A 17,062-nucleotide genomic window follows, 5' to 3' on the forward strand; every position below is an offset into this window, starting at 1 on the left:
AGATAGTGATAATCTGATTTTTGAAGTCAACTTTCGATATGGGAACTAACTGATAGTTCGCCTTTCTTTTCTTACATCACTAATAATAGTGATGTGTATTTGGTCAATGTTTCAGCGAGGCTGCACACATTAGGTTGGAAACCTAATCGGAATCCGAATTTGAAAACTATACATAATGCTCTTCTTTCATACAAAACGCAGACGAGCGCTGTGTCTTCGATGACGTCATTAGGTTTTTTCGTTCTTTGACTCGGGGAAACTTCCCAACCTGAACAATACCTAGGTTTTCTCCCTTCGGAAAAAGAAATGAAAGATAAGCATCTAGTTTTCCGAATTCGGATGCCTGATTAGGTTTCTACGTTCGTAAACCTAATGTGTGCGGTCGGTTTGTATAAAGAATGCTGAATGCTTTATCTTTTTTGTGAATAACACGGTTACAAGAAATTTCGGTTTCAATACTTTCTGATTAAAACTTTAGATTACAAATAAGCAATAAGATTGATTACAATACCAAACATTCATTATCTGTGGATAAAAACTAAATAATACTTCCGCTCGGCGACGCCGCTGTCAAGTTAGTTTGTCTATCTGTCTTGTCATTTTAGTGTAGGTACCATTTAAAGGAAAAACATTTCTTTTGTGATAAATTGAACTGAAAATGGCATCTTTAGACCTTTTAACGCCACATTTATCCAAAATCAAAATACCGGCTCCTCAACAATTGATCTACAAAGATGAATGTGTTTACTCTTTCGACAATCCGGTGAGTTGCAATTTTTGTCATAACCTCTGAATTAAACTGTTTTTAGGGCTCATAAAGGGATTAAAATTATTGTTAGAATCTGGAAACAAATCGTTGTTTTTATATAATTTATGCCGTAGTATTTATTACCTTTTATTATCGTACTAAGAAACTTAGTACTTGCTCGTTTTTATTAATCTAAATACTTGCTCATAATCTTTTGTTACCAACACACTGCCTTGTTGTTTCTACATTTTAATTGCATATAAACATAATAATTAAGCATGAATGCGCTATTCTTGAACTGAGCTTATTAATTATAACACAGGTTCAATCATAACAAATTAATATAACACAGATTCAATCATATAGGACTGACTGAATTGACTTGAAAATATTTCGTATTCATGAAATTCTTTATAGCCTGGTATACATTAGCTATTACATTGAATAGTGAAGTCTGTAAAGCATTCGTAGAGTACGAACACAGGACCAAAGAAAGATAGTTGTCCAACATCACTGGAGTCCAAAATAAAATATTATACATTAATTCTCGGCTCACATAAGTTTTGACATTTGGTTTTTTAACATCCATTATATGAATTTTCGTTAATATTATTGTGGATATAGTAACTGGTACAAAGTAGCTAATTATAGTTAATACAAACATGTATAGAAGCAAGTTTTTGTTATCTATATAGCATATTTCATTGCAATGTTTTTTACTTTTTGGTTTCCTTAACAATGGACTGGTTACATCCATGTTGATATATGAATCATTTTTTTCATTAGATGTGGATATTACATTTAACACTTTCTTAATTACAGAATCAATAATCAAACTTGTATTTTTATCATAGTTTTGATTTTCGTATGCTTCTATGTATTTGTTTGGCAGAAAATATTTATGCAGTTGAAACATGTGCATTGTCTCATTAATTGATTCACTACATGACTGGTTGCTGTAATCCAACATTGCCATGCAAGACCCGCTTTCACTACGGAATTCATCTTGTGATATATCCATCCTCTTCACTCCCATGGGATACATAACAACCACAGCGAGTATAGGAATAATCCATTGCAATAAGATCATCACAAACGAAAAATACTTTGCCAAAAATTGTATTACACTGTTAACTTTTATCCTTCTGCCATTCTGTGTAACATTTCTTAAGTCTTGAACTGTGTTCTCCTCATCTTCATTCTTGATGTCTCCTAGCATTTTGTAGTGCATGTAATTGTCAATAATCAAACTTACAAAGCTGTTCACCATAGACACAATCAGTGGTCCATAGCTCATCAAGACTGACCAGAAACTGCAATTCATTTCTTCATATTTCCTGGACACCATAAACTCTGCAGCTCTTTCCTCTACATTATTAATAACAGCATTCACAATATTCAATTCATGCACTGCTCTCACTAAAAACGCTAAGCCGATACACATTAAAATTATATTTTCTGAGAGTAAAATGGCCGAGAATTTATTATCTTTTACAATTCTTCGTAAATTGTACAAACTTAAAGCAAATCCACTGATTATAAGAAATGCTCCGAGGAATAAATCAATAGTATTGCCCATTGTTGTGTGGGTTACTTGAAAGCATGTGCAGGAGTGATAGTTATGTGCCCCTATGAATTTGCACACACTTGGTGTGATATGGACTTATCAGTATGCAAATGATGGCGGCTTTTGTGGCCCATTTTTACTGTTATTGATTTTAAGTAAAAATAAAATTGTAATGGAAAGGTTTTCCTAACATTACCATTATTTTATTTTGGAAATAAAACACCAGTCATAATATTATGTCTTTGATTAGAAATACATAACACAAGAATTGATATATTTTTAACTTTAATTGGGCATTCTGGGCAGTTACATTTGTATTGACAGACAGTTTATTCTTTATATTAGATGATGTATTTTAACAAATAAGCTTGATCCTTTATCATGCAAAGTAATCAGGGAGCTAGAATAAGAAGAAACATGTTAACAAAAACTCTTAGTCTTTTTTTTTAATATTCCTCTAAGCTATTTAAGCTTGTACATCTATATATTTTATATATATTTCAAATATCATCAGAATCTACTGAGCAATTAGCCATAAAAGAGTGACAAGACAGACTTTGCATCTATAATATTAATATGAGTTCTCATTTAGTTTCTCTTAATGCAGGAATCAGAGACTGGCCTGTACGTGTCACTAATAACGTTCCTCGGCTTCGGCCGCAATTACGTGGAGCAGTATTTCCAGAAGACAGACAATGGTGTCTTTCTTCACATACACAGAGAAAAGAAACCTGTGAGTAAACTCTTAACTTTTTATTACCTAGGACAATTAATAATCCTATTTATAGTTGGTGAGCTGTTTTAGTTAAAAACGTCAAAGTTGGCTTTTATTTAAGGCTTTGGATGCATTGCTATACAGTTTTGGATTTAATGTCGGGTTGCAAAGTATACTAGATAAAAATTTCATTTTAATGTCTGAAAATTTTAAAATCAATTGGTTCTGGTTTTTTTTTAGGCTGAAAAATAAACCTTCATGAGAATTTTTCATAAAGACTAAAAAACATAATAAAATGTTTTTATTTTTATCAAATCAATATACATTACATTCTAACACAGATACCAGAGCCGGAACACACAGGAGATGGTCCAGAGAAGAAGATCACCCGGCTGGCGATCGGAGTGGAGGGAGGATTCGACCCAGACAGCGGGAAGCCCAAGTTTACTTTTACCGACCACTACAATGTGGTGTTGCTGCCCGGTTTCCACACATACCCGTGGCCTAATCCAAACTTGCCTGATGTGGTATGTGTATGCTAAAGGGTTAGTGGAGTCAGTGACCCTAGACAGTATCCGAACTGTGGTTGAGGTTTGCTTGTCCACAGGTGAAGAAGTCTGTACAAGGAGTGATCGACGCGGAGTCCCCGTTCAAAATCGCTGAGATGGCAGCTATGCAGGGCACGTGGGATGGCGAAACCAGAGAAGTTTCTGTGTAAGTGAGAATAGTAAACTCGCTGCGCCCCGGGCCTTTGCTCTCGTGGCAAATTCGTTTTAAATGTACCATATGTGCTATTCTGGAATATATTCTACCAAACAGCTAAATCGACTAAATTTTTAATGAATGTCCACACTCGATCCAATCTTTCGCATATAATATTAGTTTAAAAATATGGAATGCTTTTGACATTTAGAATAAAAAATTATTTGATTTGTAGTGAAATTATTATTCTTTAATTGTTGTATACAGACACGCTGTTAACTTGAAACAGCTGGACAACGGCGTGAAGATCCCGCCATCGGGCTGGAAATGTGCCAAGTGCGATCTGACCACGAACCTATGGCTGAATCTCACGGACGGCTCCATACTGTGCGGTCGACGTTTCTTCGACGGGTCCGGTGGGAACGATCATGCTGTAAGTTTAACTCTCTCTTCGCGTGTTCCTGGTTGCATTCATGGCTCTGGTACGTGAAGCCCATTTAAACCTTAAAATTTTGGAGATTTGGCTCTGATTTTATTACCGGCCGCCTGAATGATATCAATCCTCTTGGAAAATACGGTTGTTGCTTATCATCAGCCAACACACATCCGACCAAACATTCACATAATACTCTACAACATTTACAAACAAAAATAAACTTTAAAATTGTGAAGATTTGGCTCTGATTTGTACCGGCCGCTTGCATGACGTCAACTCTCTTGGAAAATACAGTTGTTTCTCATCTGCCAACGCACATTATAACCAAACGTTTCTATCGCATATTATATTTTTTACTTTATTTTGGGAAGATCAACAGCTACATAACAATATCACAGTAGTAAACAAATATAGTTACAAAAGGTCCTCCAAAAATACAAAACGAATTCACATCTACTAATTAATTATCGATTTACAAATAAATTAGCTTGTAATAAATTACTTAATAATAAATAATTACTATCATGATCTATATAATAAATTATTTACGCAGGTTGAACACTACCGTGAATCAGGCTATCCTCTGGCGGTGAAACTGGGTACTATAACCGCGGAGGGCAAGGGGGACGTGTACTCGTACGCCGAAGATGATATGGTGGAGGACCCGCATTTGGCAGAACATTTGAAACACTTTGGCATCAACGTCCAGCAGTTGCAAAAGGTATTAATTAATGAATATCAATTAACTAGCTGCGCCCCGGGACTTCGTTCCCGTGGGAATTTCATAAAAAGTGCCCTATGTGTTATTCTAGGTTATATTCTACCCATGTACCAAATTTCATAACAATCGGTCCATTTTGCGTGAAAGAGTAACAAACATACATACATATATTCTCACAAAGTTTCGCATTAGTAGGTTTAATTAAATATTTAATCTGCAGTGATTCATAATGAAGACTCGATTTATATGTAACTATTTCACAATAGTACAAAATTATTTTAAAAAAAGTTTTTATAAAAGCAATTTTGGGGAAAAAAAATGTGCTAATTTAGTTTATTTTTGCCGTAGTTATAAGTTAGATGCTTTACATTCAATGTTGTGGATATCTATAATTAATGTTAACATTAGAAGATCATCAAGATCTGATCATACTTTCTGTAAATGTTATGTTTTGATTTTTGATGTGCCCATAAAAAAGTAAGTAGTCTGATGACTACTTATATATGTATATATACTTTTTTTCCCTTACTTTACTTTTACTTATATATATTTACTTTTAGTCCCATCTCGCCAATCGGCAATAGCCTCTAATTTTCAAATATTAATTGTGATGCTTTAATTTTTCGACATTCACAATGTAAATTATCACGTAAAAATATAAAAATAAAATTGTGGCTATGAATTAATAAAATGTAATTGAACAAATGTTTCAAATATTCTTCTCTCTTTGTCGAGTGGGAATGGGTATTCAACCGGTGTTCGACCTGTATGTCGCCTCATTAAAGTCCTACATCACAAACAGACAGACAAGTCGATGGTGGAGCTGGAGCTGGAGCTGAACCAGCGGTCCGGGGAGTGGAACACTTTGCAGGAGTCTGGCAGCGAACTGAGGCCTCTGCACGGACCAGCACTCACAGGGCTCCACAACCTTGGCAACTCATGCTACATGAACAGCGTGCTGCAGGTAAACATACATAGTTATACCACTCAAACAGAAAAAGAGTAGAACCTTAACAAGAAATACATAACACTTGTGTGCACTTGTGTGCAAAATGGTCATATTTCTCACATTATTGGGGCTTTCAAGAAAACAGTATGGCTTTCATGAAAAGTCGGCAACGCACCAGTGACCCGTATCTGGTTGCCGGTGTCCATGGGTTACGGTGTTTGCTTGCCATCAGGCGACCTGCATGCTCGTTTGCTCACTATACTATAAAGAAATTTGCGACAGAGCATAAACACTGATTTTCAGTTGTCACCTTGAAAGTAATAATGACACTGTTAACATTCAAATGTAATATAAGTTTGACAATGCCATATGGCATTGTAAAACTTGATAACAAGCAAAATTAAGTACTGTTTGAAATGCATGATCTAAAATTATGAAATTAATTATTTTCATGATAATTTTAATTTTATGATTGATTAGACATAATATTAGTGACCCTGGGCTCCGACGCTCAACGGCTGAGGAAGAAACTCTCAGATAAGAGAGAGAGAGTTAGACAAGACATCATATTTTTGTTTGCTAAAATTATAAAATTTCTATTTATTAATTCCCATAGTATCATGTGCAAACATGTTAAAATTATTGTTACAACAGGTAATATTCCGTATACCGGACTTCGTGCGGAGGTTCGTGGAGGGCGCTCCGGATATCTTCGCGACCTTCCCCGAGGACCCAGTCAACGACTTCAATGTTCAGACGTAAGTATAACATGTTTATATTTTACTATATCTTGCCCGCGGTAGTCTATGTTTGACCTCGGGTCATTAACTATATAGGTACTTTACAAATTTCATCAAAATTGTTTGGCCGTGGTAGCGTAACAGATTTTTTATTTATAATTTTAATTTTCTAGCTCTTCCGGAGAACTAGAAGACTGAAATTTATTTCTCGTTCTTTTTTACCTTTTGTATCAGTCCATGTTGAATAGAGTGTAGTTTTTATTTAAAATATAATTTAATCGAATGTGTTTTTAGTTGAGAAAAATATGCGTTTAGCCGTTTAGAATTCGTCAGCTTTTTTATAGCAGATAAATAAATATATCAAGACAAATCACACAGATTGAGCTAGTCCCAAAGTAAGTTCGAGACTTGTGTTACCGGATACTAACTCAACGATACTATATTTTATAACAAATACATATATAGATAAACATCCAAGCCAATCAGAAAAAGATCATTTTCCATCATGACCCGACCGGGTATCGAACCCAGTTCGGAAATCAAAATCAAATCAGAATTTCGGTTCAGAGGTAAGCACTTTACCATTGCGCCACCGAAGAGATGAGATTTATTTCATCATCTTACTACAGTCAGAAACTATTGCGATAGTGCATCTTAAATGTTACATCCTGATGACGATATTAAAAACTATCTCGTCCAGCGCCAAGCTAGGCGTAGGGCTCCTGTCCGGGCGCTACTCGCAGCCGCCCAGCGCCAGCGACCCGGAGCCGCGCGGCGTGAGCCCGCACATGTACCGCCAGCTGGTGGGCCGCGACCACCCCGAGTTCATGACCAAGCGGCAGCAAGACGCACACGAGTTCTATCTCCACTGGCTGACGTTGTTAGAGGTAAGAAAAAATATAGTAAACTGTCTGTCTGTTCTTATGTGCGCTTTAAATCTTTAAAACTATCCAATGATACAATGATGGTAATTAATGATTTTTTTGATGATTTATTAGCTGGTTACCCGCGGCTTCGCCGGCTTAAATGCCCGCGGGAACAGTTTTTTCTTCGTATTAAAATTGGATTGGGATAGTTAAAATATCCATAGTGCATTCGAAATACACATAGCGCCATCTAGTGTTTTTATTGCGAAGTATATTAGCATTCAGCGCCACCTATAATAGAATACAGGTTTTTCGCAAATTCCATGGAAACAATAGTTTTTTTTCCAGGATGAAAGGTACGCTATATTCTTCTCTATACTCTTAATGATATATATGCGAAATTTCTAGAATATTGGTTGAGACTTACTTTCGCATGTACAATATTAGTCCCAACTAACATTATAAATGCGAAAGTAATAAGTATAAATAAGAATTATATTTTCACCCGAGCGAAACCAGGACGCCCCGCCCGTATGAAACATAGTTTCATATGACATATGTAACCGTTTAGCGCAACAGCCGCCACAAGCCGAACCCGGGCGAATGCCTCAAGTTCAGCGTGGAGGAGCGCATCCGCTGCGGCGCCAGCGGCGGCGTGCGGTACACGCGGCGGCGCGAGCACCACCTGCCGCTGCCGGTGCCGCTCAGCGCCGCCGACAACGCCGCGCTCGTGCGCGACGGCGAGGCGCGCCGTGCGCGGGCGCAGGCCGCCGGCCAAGCATTGTGAGTAGCGACGGACATTACGTGGACGCTCCTAATTATTGTGTGAGACAGAATGCCATTGCTGGGTGCAGCCGTCGACGCGTGAAGCCTTGTAAGTCCACATAGTGAGTCGTCATAGCGTCTACGAGGCGGGGACAAGCCTTGTACACATACATTTGTATATCATAGTATGCATGTGTGTGTGGAGCACCCGCCGACAACAGTAAGCAAGTGCAACATCAGGTCAGGCGTGCGCAGGCGCAGGCCGCCGGGCAAGCATTGTGAATACAAGTCAGTATAATAATCATGTCCTCGACTATCAGAGCTATATCCGCCTATCAGAGCCTCCCCCCTATATCCGATCTCCTTTGGTCGTCATGGAAGTCTTTACACAGCAATTTTCGTTTTAATGACGGCCTAAAATATAATGTTGTAAAATGGTCTACAAACTAAAGTCTTCGTCTAATCAACTTAAAGTGGCCGATAACAACAGGCGATGTTAAAATTATTCTATCCTACTAATCTGCCGTGGTATAACTAAAATGCCGTTATCTGACATCAAGGCGATTTTTAATTTTGGTTTGCTAGAAAATGAGAAAAAAAAACTCTTTCGATCTGTATTTGCGATTTTTCGATAGCTTGATTAGTTTTGAAAATAACAATTGTAATATTGCCGTTATGTACACATATTTTGCTTGTCAAATAGGCTAAAATGCCTTTAAGTAACTTTGCGAGTCTATACAGCCGCTAAGGTTGGATAACTCATACCTTTGTTAAAAAAATATCATAAGGTTGCTTGTCAGTATTGCCGTTAACTGCATTTTTTGCACTATAAAGGGGTAAAAATACTTTAACTGTGTTATTGTTATTTTATTTCTAATAGAGCAGTATTATATTTTTAAGTTAAAACGTCGTTAATTGAAAAAGCTAGACTTAAATGTGATTAACGTCGTATAACGGCTTTATAGCTTACTACTAATGTTTTGACTTTTCGTATGTTACAAGCCAATAGCGGCTTCTCGAAAATATTCAAACAACGTGTTGTCCGCCACTGTTAGACTGCAGTGTCGTTATCTCACAGTGATACACTAAAATGTCGTTAACGTCTCTCGCGCGCGGTACCATCGGAGAGGTCGGAGGTCGAATTAGTGAGTCGCAAGCGCTTGCTCCGGGTCTGCTCCCGCCAATTTCGCAACGATGACGCTTTAGGTGAGTAGTTTTTTAGCTAGGTGTTTAATAATATTATATATTCATAAAATACCTGCCATGCATGTACTTTTAATTCAAATAGTTTAATTCATATCGTTCTATTATGATGTTACGGAGAGGCTATGATGGAAAAGACTAAAAAATACTCTCGAGGTCTACATGTGACATAGGACAACTAGTAAAAAATATTATTTTTGTGTTTTATAATACACATACATATATACACATATTTATTTACATATATACACAGTATTTATTTTATTGTTACAGAATTTCGGCTGTTTCCATGAGAAGTAAATGTATTTTAGAGATGGCAAAGAAAAAAATTGAGATTACTTATAATGAGTTTTCATCACTTCAAAACTTACCCCATATTCTCAGTCCTTAACTCATTCCTCCACTCCATTTTGCAATAACATACCTCAAACTAACATCCAATCAAATCGCCATTAAATTTGCTAATCACGCCCATTTAAGGTACAATAACGAACTGTCAGCTCGAGGAATAACAAAGATATTTGACCTGACGACCAAAAATAGAAACTTTCTGAAGTTATTTTGAAGATTTCAAATTTATTCAATAGCAGCGACGCCCTCTCGGGCTGAATAAGTTTGCTTCCTTCAGTTCACATGGAATCTAAAAATTATATAGAAAATTAAAAATGGCATTTGTAGCTATTCGGTTTCGGGAATTAAGCAGTTTTGAAGATTGCACAATAAACTTATTTTGTCAAATGACAATAACATTAGTTTGCTATACTCTGGGAGCTTGTGACCTTGTGTGATTAGTGTTAGCGACATGTAGGCTGCCGTAAAGCGTTCCTCTTGTAGTCAAACACGATTAAAATATTGTATTCTTGATAGATGTTCGATCGATAGTCACCGCGGAATATCTTTTTGACGTAAACTTGTTAATAGAAGATGTGAATGATGACGCTAAAAAAGGATCTAGCATATAAGTATATTTTAGCATCGCATAATGTTTGGCATGTTGATCTTAAGGAACTTATATACGTAGTGTATATATCGCATAATATGACTGTCAACATTTTGGGACTGATGGCGGTCAAATGGTACTTTTTACAATCAAACGCATATTTTGATGTCAGTATGTAATATCATTCTTAAGTTTCAATATGGCCATCCGTTATAATTAATATTTTTTTTAATAAAAATCTAAAGTTAGCTTTCGTCAGTCCAGAGTGATTTTCGATCAAGGGCCGGACTATGAGGAAGATTCACGGGGCGTTGCGCGTCGCGTCGAGCGTGTCCGAACAACGCATTAGTCCGACCAATCAATGCTTTAGACCCGCCCAATGAGTGAGGTTATGTCAAACTCAAGTCGAGTAAGAATTAGTAAGCCAAATTATCAAATGATCTCACGAAGAACTTTAATATTAACCAACAACATAGAGTCTCACCGATACCTGCAGCCGTAAAAAGACTACACCCGAGCTACAAGGCCTCCGCAAGCGTAAAAATACTGTTGATGGCAATTATTGTTCCGAAGTACCTACCTGAGATTTCTACATGATAATAAAAAATATGGTTGTTGTATGGTTTTAGTAATTGGTACTTAGCATGTTTCTGTTTAGCCGCATTGTCCGCTGCTGACCCCGCCTCACGAACGAAATCTCTGATATGAGAAGCGGCAAACGTACTTACACACGTTGCGTCCCAAGGCAAACATCGTCCCTTTTGCCAGAGAACCAAAATCAAGCCATCGGGACGCTTGCCATCCGTGCGACTTAGTCCAGGTGGTTCCAGAACGCAAGGAATATTTGCACTTACCATAACCCTGCGAATTATATCATTAAGCGCATGATGTCTGGGAAATCTACCAGCACTGATGAATGATTGATTTTGGAAATGATTCCTTCCTCAAAAAAAAATTACGGATTGTAATGACCGCACAGCCGCAGCGGTCGAAACGCTCTGCGAACCACCCCCAAACGAAATAAATATTAGACACCCCTTTACAACAGCGGAATTTGGAATGATAAAACAATTGTTTTCAAACCTGTATTTTGATAACTTTAAATTCAATTTGATCAATACTATCTTCCAAAATTTTTTATACTGTTGCACTTAAATGCCGTTAATTTAGAAGGTAATTAGTTTAACTGCGTTTAAGCGTAACATTGAACCGAATTTAATCTTTAAATTAAAATATATTCATAGTTTAGCAGACTTGAAAGCAGTTAAATGCCGTTAATCACACAAAAGCCTAACATGAATTAGTATCATAAGTATAGTTTTATGTAACTAAAACAACGTTATGGGATATAACGACATTTAAGTTACCATGAAGTCATGAGTTTTTTAGCATTTTAATAAATATATTTTTTAAATGAAATAGTAACGGTAAAAAGCCGTTACTCTTTACGAAGCGGCATTTTAGTCGATGACTCATAAGATTTTGGTATCATAGATAATATACTAAAACGCAAAAAACGTTTTATTGTTATAAAAAAAATGTGTTTCTAAAATAATAGGTTAGTCATTAGATAGTATTTTACTTGATCTATGTTTTGGTACCTTCAAGTTTTAAATAAGTGTTGTCATTTATGAATGACATCGATTTAAATTTTTACCGCGCTTTTCGACGTTTTACTCGAAACAAGCCTTTGGCAAATAACGGCGTTTTAGTTATACCAGGGCAGTAATAATATAAATGTGAAAGTTTGTGAGGATGTTTTTATGTGTGTTCTATTCAACCATTTACATAGGATATATTTTATCCCAAAATTCCCACGGAAATGAAGCCTCGGGGCGCAGCTAGTCGAATTTCTCGCAATCGACCTGAAAAGTAGAGTAAATAAATACCTCGATAGTAAATCGAAATTTCATCCTCAGCTTAACTAACTTCGTTGTATGATCTAATAGCTTTTGCCCGCGGATTCGCCCGCGTTAATTTTCCGGGAAGAAAGTTACCCTATGTCCTTCTCCATACTTCAAACTATCTGTATGCAAAATTTCAAGAAGATTGGTTGAATATATAACGCGTGAAGAGGTAACTAACAAACAAACTTATATTAGTTAGGTTTATTCCTCCCTTTTCAATAGTCAAACTATGATGTCTACAATTTATATTATATTCCCCAGGGACCCGTCGCAAATAGTGAGACCACATATACCATTCTCTGCGTGTCTGGAGAGCTTCATGAAGGAGGAGACAGTCGAACAGTTCTACAGCAGCGCCGTCAACGAGAAAGTCACCGCGTACAAGTGAGTTTTATTGTCAGCTCCGAGGATTCGTACATATTACAGTTAAATTATCATCAGTTTAAAATAATATAAATAAGCATTTATAAATCACTGTTATCTTCGTGTTGTGTCCGTGTATCAGCGTGTCGTCTCACCGAAACAGCATATCTGTGGCGTCATATATAGATCCTTTAGTGTGTAGGTGGTAGGACACAGGGTAGGACAATAAGTGTGCCACAGTTATAAATTATAATAATACATATAATATAATAAATTATAAAAAAATCACTAAAATTATAATTAAAACGCTTTTTGACTCCAACTATCGCGACGTCACTGCGATATAAGCCCCATTTATTTTTTGTTTTTTAACCCATGGTAAATAGAAAACGGTTCTCCGACAATTGCTTCGTCTACGAGCGTTTCGTCGACAGAATGTTTCGACATCGGGCGTTTGAACGACAGAACCCTTAAAACGCCGACAGAATGTCTCCTCTATACTCTGTTCGCCGACAGAATAGAGAAGACATTCTGTCGGCGAATCATTCGTAGATGAAGCAGCTGTCGGAGAACCGTTTCCGACTCTGGTATATAGTATCTGATTTAAATTATTATACCCAATATGTACAGTCGGGGACAGACAAATCTAACCCTTCACCTAACTTACTAGACATAACTATTAGCAAAAATAAAAAGAAAATGTACTTGTAAAACTATATTACGTAATTAACGGTAATACACCAAGAGGTTACTCGCGACGGTGGTCGGATGACGACTGAGGTCCATTTGTCCATGGAATACACCCGCAAGTGACACATACACACAAGCTAACAGTTCGATTTCCTCACGTATCAAGGGTGACGCGGCTGGCCACATTCCCCGATTACCTGCTGATCCAGCTGAAGAAATTCACCATCAGAGAGGACTGGACCCCCGCCAAACTGGATGTAGCCGTCGACATGCCTTGGGAGGTTTGTTTTCCATTTCACTTCTCAATGTCGAGTCTTATGGTCAGTGAGACGCGGCGAACCAATCACATCGCGGTGTGCTTGTCGTTACGTCACAGTGCCGATTGTGATTGGTTATATCCGTTTTACTGTGAATCGATTCGATTGTGAGATGTAAATACCAAAAAACACTTCATATCACAAGTTTTATTTAAGTAAACATTCCTACCATGCCTTTTTATGATTTAACTTATATATGAAAAATAATACGCTTTTTAGGAAATTATCTTTGGAACTGGGCAAACACTGGGCGTAATGTAAACCCATATTTAGCAGGGATGTCACAAAACATGGAAGACATTAATAGTCCATTAGTTTGTTTTATTTTTCAAAAGTGGCAGCCCTTGATTTAGCTCCCAACACGTAAATACGACTGTATGAATGAAGTAAATAGGTCGGTCGGCTGTGGTATTAGTGTATAGATGTATGGATGATGTGTGTATGTTGGTGCAGGTGGACCTGAGCTGCCTGCGCGGGCGCGGGCTGCAGGCGGGGGAGAGGGAGCTGCCGGACGCGAAGACTGACGCGCCCGTGCCCGTCTACGACCAGAAACTACTCGCCGACCTCGTGAGTACATTAGTTTTTTTGGTATTTTGTTAAATTCTGCCCCCTGTGGGATTTTGGGTGATTCGACAGGGAACCGAGAGAAGCTAATCTATTTTGAACAGTTCATTTGTACGTCTTTATTCTTAGAAAATAGTTCATATCAATTAAAACATCATGTTTTAGAAACAAAAAGCAGATATAGTGATAGTAACTGTGGACTTATCCCAATGAGGGATTTCTTTCAGTCCAAATAGTTTTTTTTTATTTGCCCGGGACTTCGCTCCTGTGGGATGTTGAGATAAAATATAGCCTATACCAATCTTGGATAATGTATCTTTTTAATAGTAAAATATTTTTTGAAATCGATTCGGTAGTTTCGGAGTGTATCCGCCTCAAGCATACAAAGTCACAAAAGCTTACCTCTTTATAATATAGATGTTGCCCGTAGCTTCGCTCCTGTAATATGTAAGGGTATATAATATTCTAGATGGAGATGGGTTTCCCGACGGAGGCGTGCAAGAAGGCGCTGTACTACACAAACAACTCCGGTATGGAGGCAGCCTCGCACTGGCTCATGGAGCACATGAACGACTGGGACTTCGCCAACACGTTCACGCCGCCCAACGCTCAGACCACTGGTGTGTTCTTTATATGTGTCACATACTAGCTACGCCCCGGGGATACCCTCCCGTCGGAATTTCGGGATAAGAAGTTGCGTTATTCCAGGTTATATTGCGCCCGTGTACCAAATTTCATAACAATCCGTCCAGTTGATTTTGCGTCAAAGACTAACAAACATACATAAATCCTCACAAACTTTCACATTTATAATATCAGTAGGATTTTACTTGATCAGTATCCTCTTTTTTTTTTGGGAGAATCTCTGCAGGAAACTATCAGTGTTGAATGACATCATTGTCTATAATTTTCTCCGTGTACAGTCCTAGTCCTTTTTTATTATTTAAACTTAATTGCACAAGTAAAAAAAGCAATTAATCAAAAGCATTATTGAACTTCATGTTAAATCGATGATTATATCCAGGCGCAAGTTCGCAGCCCGAGGCGGACGAGGCCAGCGTGGAGCAGATCGTGAACATGGGGTTCACGCGCGCGCAGGCAGGCTCTGCGCTGGCCGCCACGGCCGGGGACGTGGGCCGCGCCGTGGACTGGATCTTCAGCCGCGCCGACCAGCTCGAGCCCGCGACCTCGCCCGCGCCCGCCTCGCCCGCCGACTGCAGGGATGGGCCCGAGAGTGAGTAGTCTGTGTCTGTGTGTGTGTGTGGGTGTGGGGAGGCCTTTCTATCTTGCGTTCGGGGCTGTGTCAGCGTTAAAATGAAACCAAAAAAAATTGAAAATTCGTCGATCCCGTCGACACTCTTTGGGAATGCCTGGATGGCTTTATATACTTTAGTTGCTTTGCACGACTTCCACGAAAAGATGTAGAGTGGAGTGGTCCTATTCTAAGATATGAACCGGAAATCCTGCACTGACCCTGCCCACTTTTGCCTGAGGAGAACGTGAGCCACACCGCCGATGATCAGCATCTTTTTTTACTTAAAATAAACTTTATTATCTAGTTTATTGACTATTCAATATACTAATAATATCAATTACCTTCTCTTCTTAAAATATTCTCCTATATAAACTGTTAATTTGTTACAGAATACAAACTGATCGCATTTATCTCCCACATGGGCACATCGACCATGGTCGGCCACTACGTGTGTCACGTACTGCATGAAGGACGTTGGGTTATATTCAATGATAACAAGGTAAACGTCTTGCTCATTTCACACCTAAAATCGAATAACTGCAAAGCAGATTTTAAATTAGACAAGAGATATTTTTAAAATGGGGGGTTTTATTTTTATAGTGTAGTGGGGACACTCATAGATTATTTTTTATCCACAGATACCTGTAGGGAGCTTAAAAAGTTCCACCATCTTATCTTTTGTTTGTAATTTCAGGTGGCGCTTTCAGAAAACCCGCCAAAAGATCTCGGGTACTTGTATCTATATGAAAGGCTGTGATGTCAAAGAATGGGAAACAAATTGATGGAATGTACCAAAAATCGCTAGCTCGCAAGATACTCGTGTTAATGCCGTTCAGTTGTAAGGTTCGAGTAACTACTTTTAGGCGATATTTATTTTATATAGGCACAGATGTTGTTAGAAATTGCAATTAGGTAAATGAAATTATATTGTTTGCAGGTGTACTGCTTAACTGAATATGAATAAGCATACATAAATGACAAGTTAAAAGGTCCCAAGTGACATCACAAATATTATTTGAAACCCAAACTAAATTTCATAATCTTTACGTACTTAATATAGACTGTATTACTTTATACTAAAATTATATGAAATCAAATAGTTCTTCAGAATCACAAACTTCAATTTTGAAAAAAAAGGAGAAGGCTTGCTAATTAAGCATCAAGCCTGTATTAATTAAAAAGTAGTTATGTAAAGGAATCTGTATTATCTAATAAAAATAGTTTCTCGTTTGCATAAGAATGCATTTCTGTTATAAAAATATTTTTAAAGTGCAATTTATTGAATTTTTTTACATATTTTTTTCAAAAAGAGTAAAACTTTGGTACTATGTTGTGTTGTATTCTTTTGTACAACAGTTCTTGACAATATAATTGGTGTGTGTGCCAATACTACTGAATGTTTATGCTTGTAACAATATTGTAAATTAAGTATTGTCTAAAAAACAGTGTTTATGTAATTAAATGATTTGAAAACAAAAATAACAACGAAAAATTTAAATAAAAAATAAGCTAATGCTCTCTTAATATAATTTTTTTCTTACAATGACACTCCTCTTAATTTTAAGCCCCAGATGGCATTATATAATGGCATCTCCAGTATAATATAATCTCTAC

At 37.4% G+C, this 17,062-nt stretch overlaps 1 protein-coding gene across 1 annotated transcript; it reads left to right on the top strand.

Annotated features, from left to right (window-relative positions):
• The first annotated feature begins 571 nt into the window (after window positions 1–571).
• Usp5 (Ubiquitin specific protease 5) lies at window positions 572–16,972 on the top strand. Its single transcript, XM_053753307.2, has 17 exons — window positions 572–763; window positions 2,923–3,048; window positions 3,372–3,557; window positions 3,638–3,744; window positions 4,000–4,165; window positions 4,722–4,889; window positions 5,692–5,853; window positions 6,493–6,596; window positions 7,279–7,465; window positions 8,016–8,227; window positions 12,521–12,643; window positions 13,479–13,593; window positions 14,083–14,196; window positions 14,663–14,813; window positions 15,218–15,427; window positions 15,838–15,947; window positions 16,143–16,972. Exons 1-17 carry the CDS (start codon window positions 659–661, stop codon window positions 16,203–16,205), a joined length of 2,409 nt encoding a protein of 802 aa, XP_053609282.1. The 5' UTR covers window positions 572–658; the 3' UTR covers window positions 16,206–16,972.
• Window positions 16,973–17,062: the final 90 nt, after the last annotated feature.

This window comes from Plodia interpunctella, chromosome 13 (assembly GCF_027563975.2).
Source record: "Plodia interpunctella isolate USDA-ARS_2022_Savannah chromosome 13, ilPloInte3.2, whole genome shotgun sequence".
Classification (NCBI taxonomy): Eukaryota; Metazoa; Arthropoda; class Insecta; order Lepidoptera; family Pyralidae; genus Plodia; species Plodia interpunctella.

Coding starts and splice junctions, on each gene's coding strand:
- Usp5 (XM_053753307.2), top strand. CDS start 659: ATGGCATCTTTAGACCTTTTAACGCCACATTTATCCAAAATCAAAATA. Junction 3,049..3,371: donor TACACAGAGAAAAGAAACCT/GTGAGTAAACTC, acceptor ATTCTAACACAG/ATACCAGAGCCGGAACACAC. Junction 4,890..5,691: donor ACGTCCAGCAGTTGCAAAAG/GTATTAATTAAT, acceptor CATCACAAACAG/ACAGACAAGTCGATGGTGGA.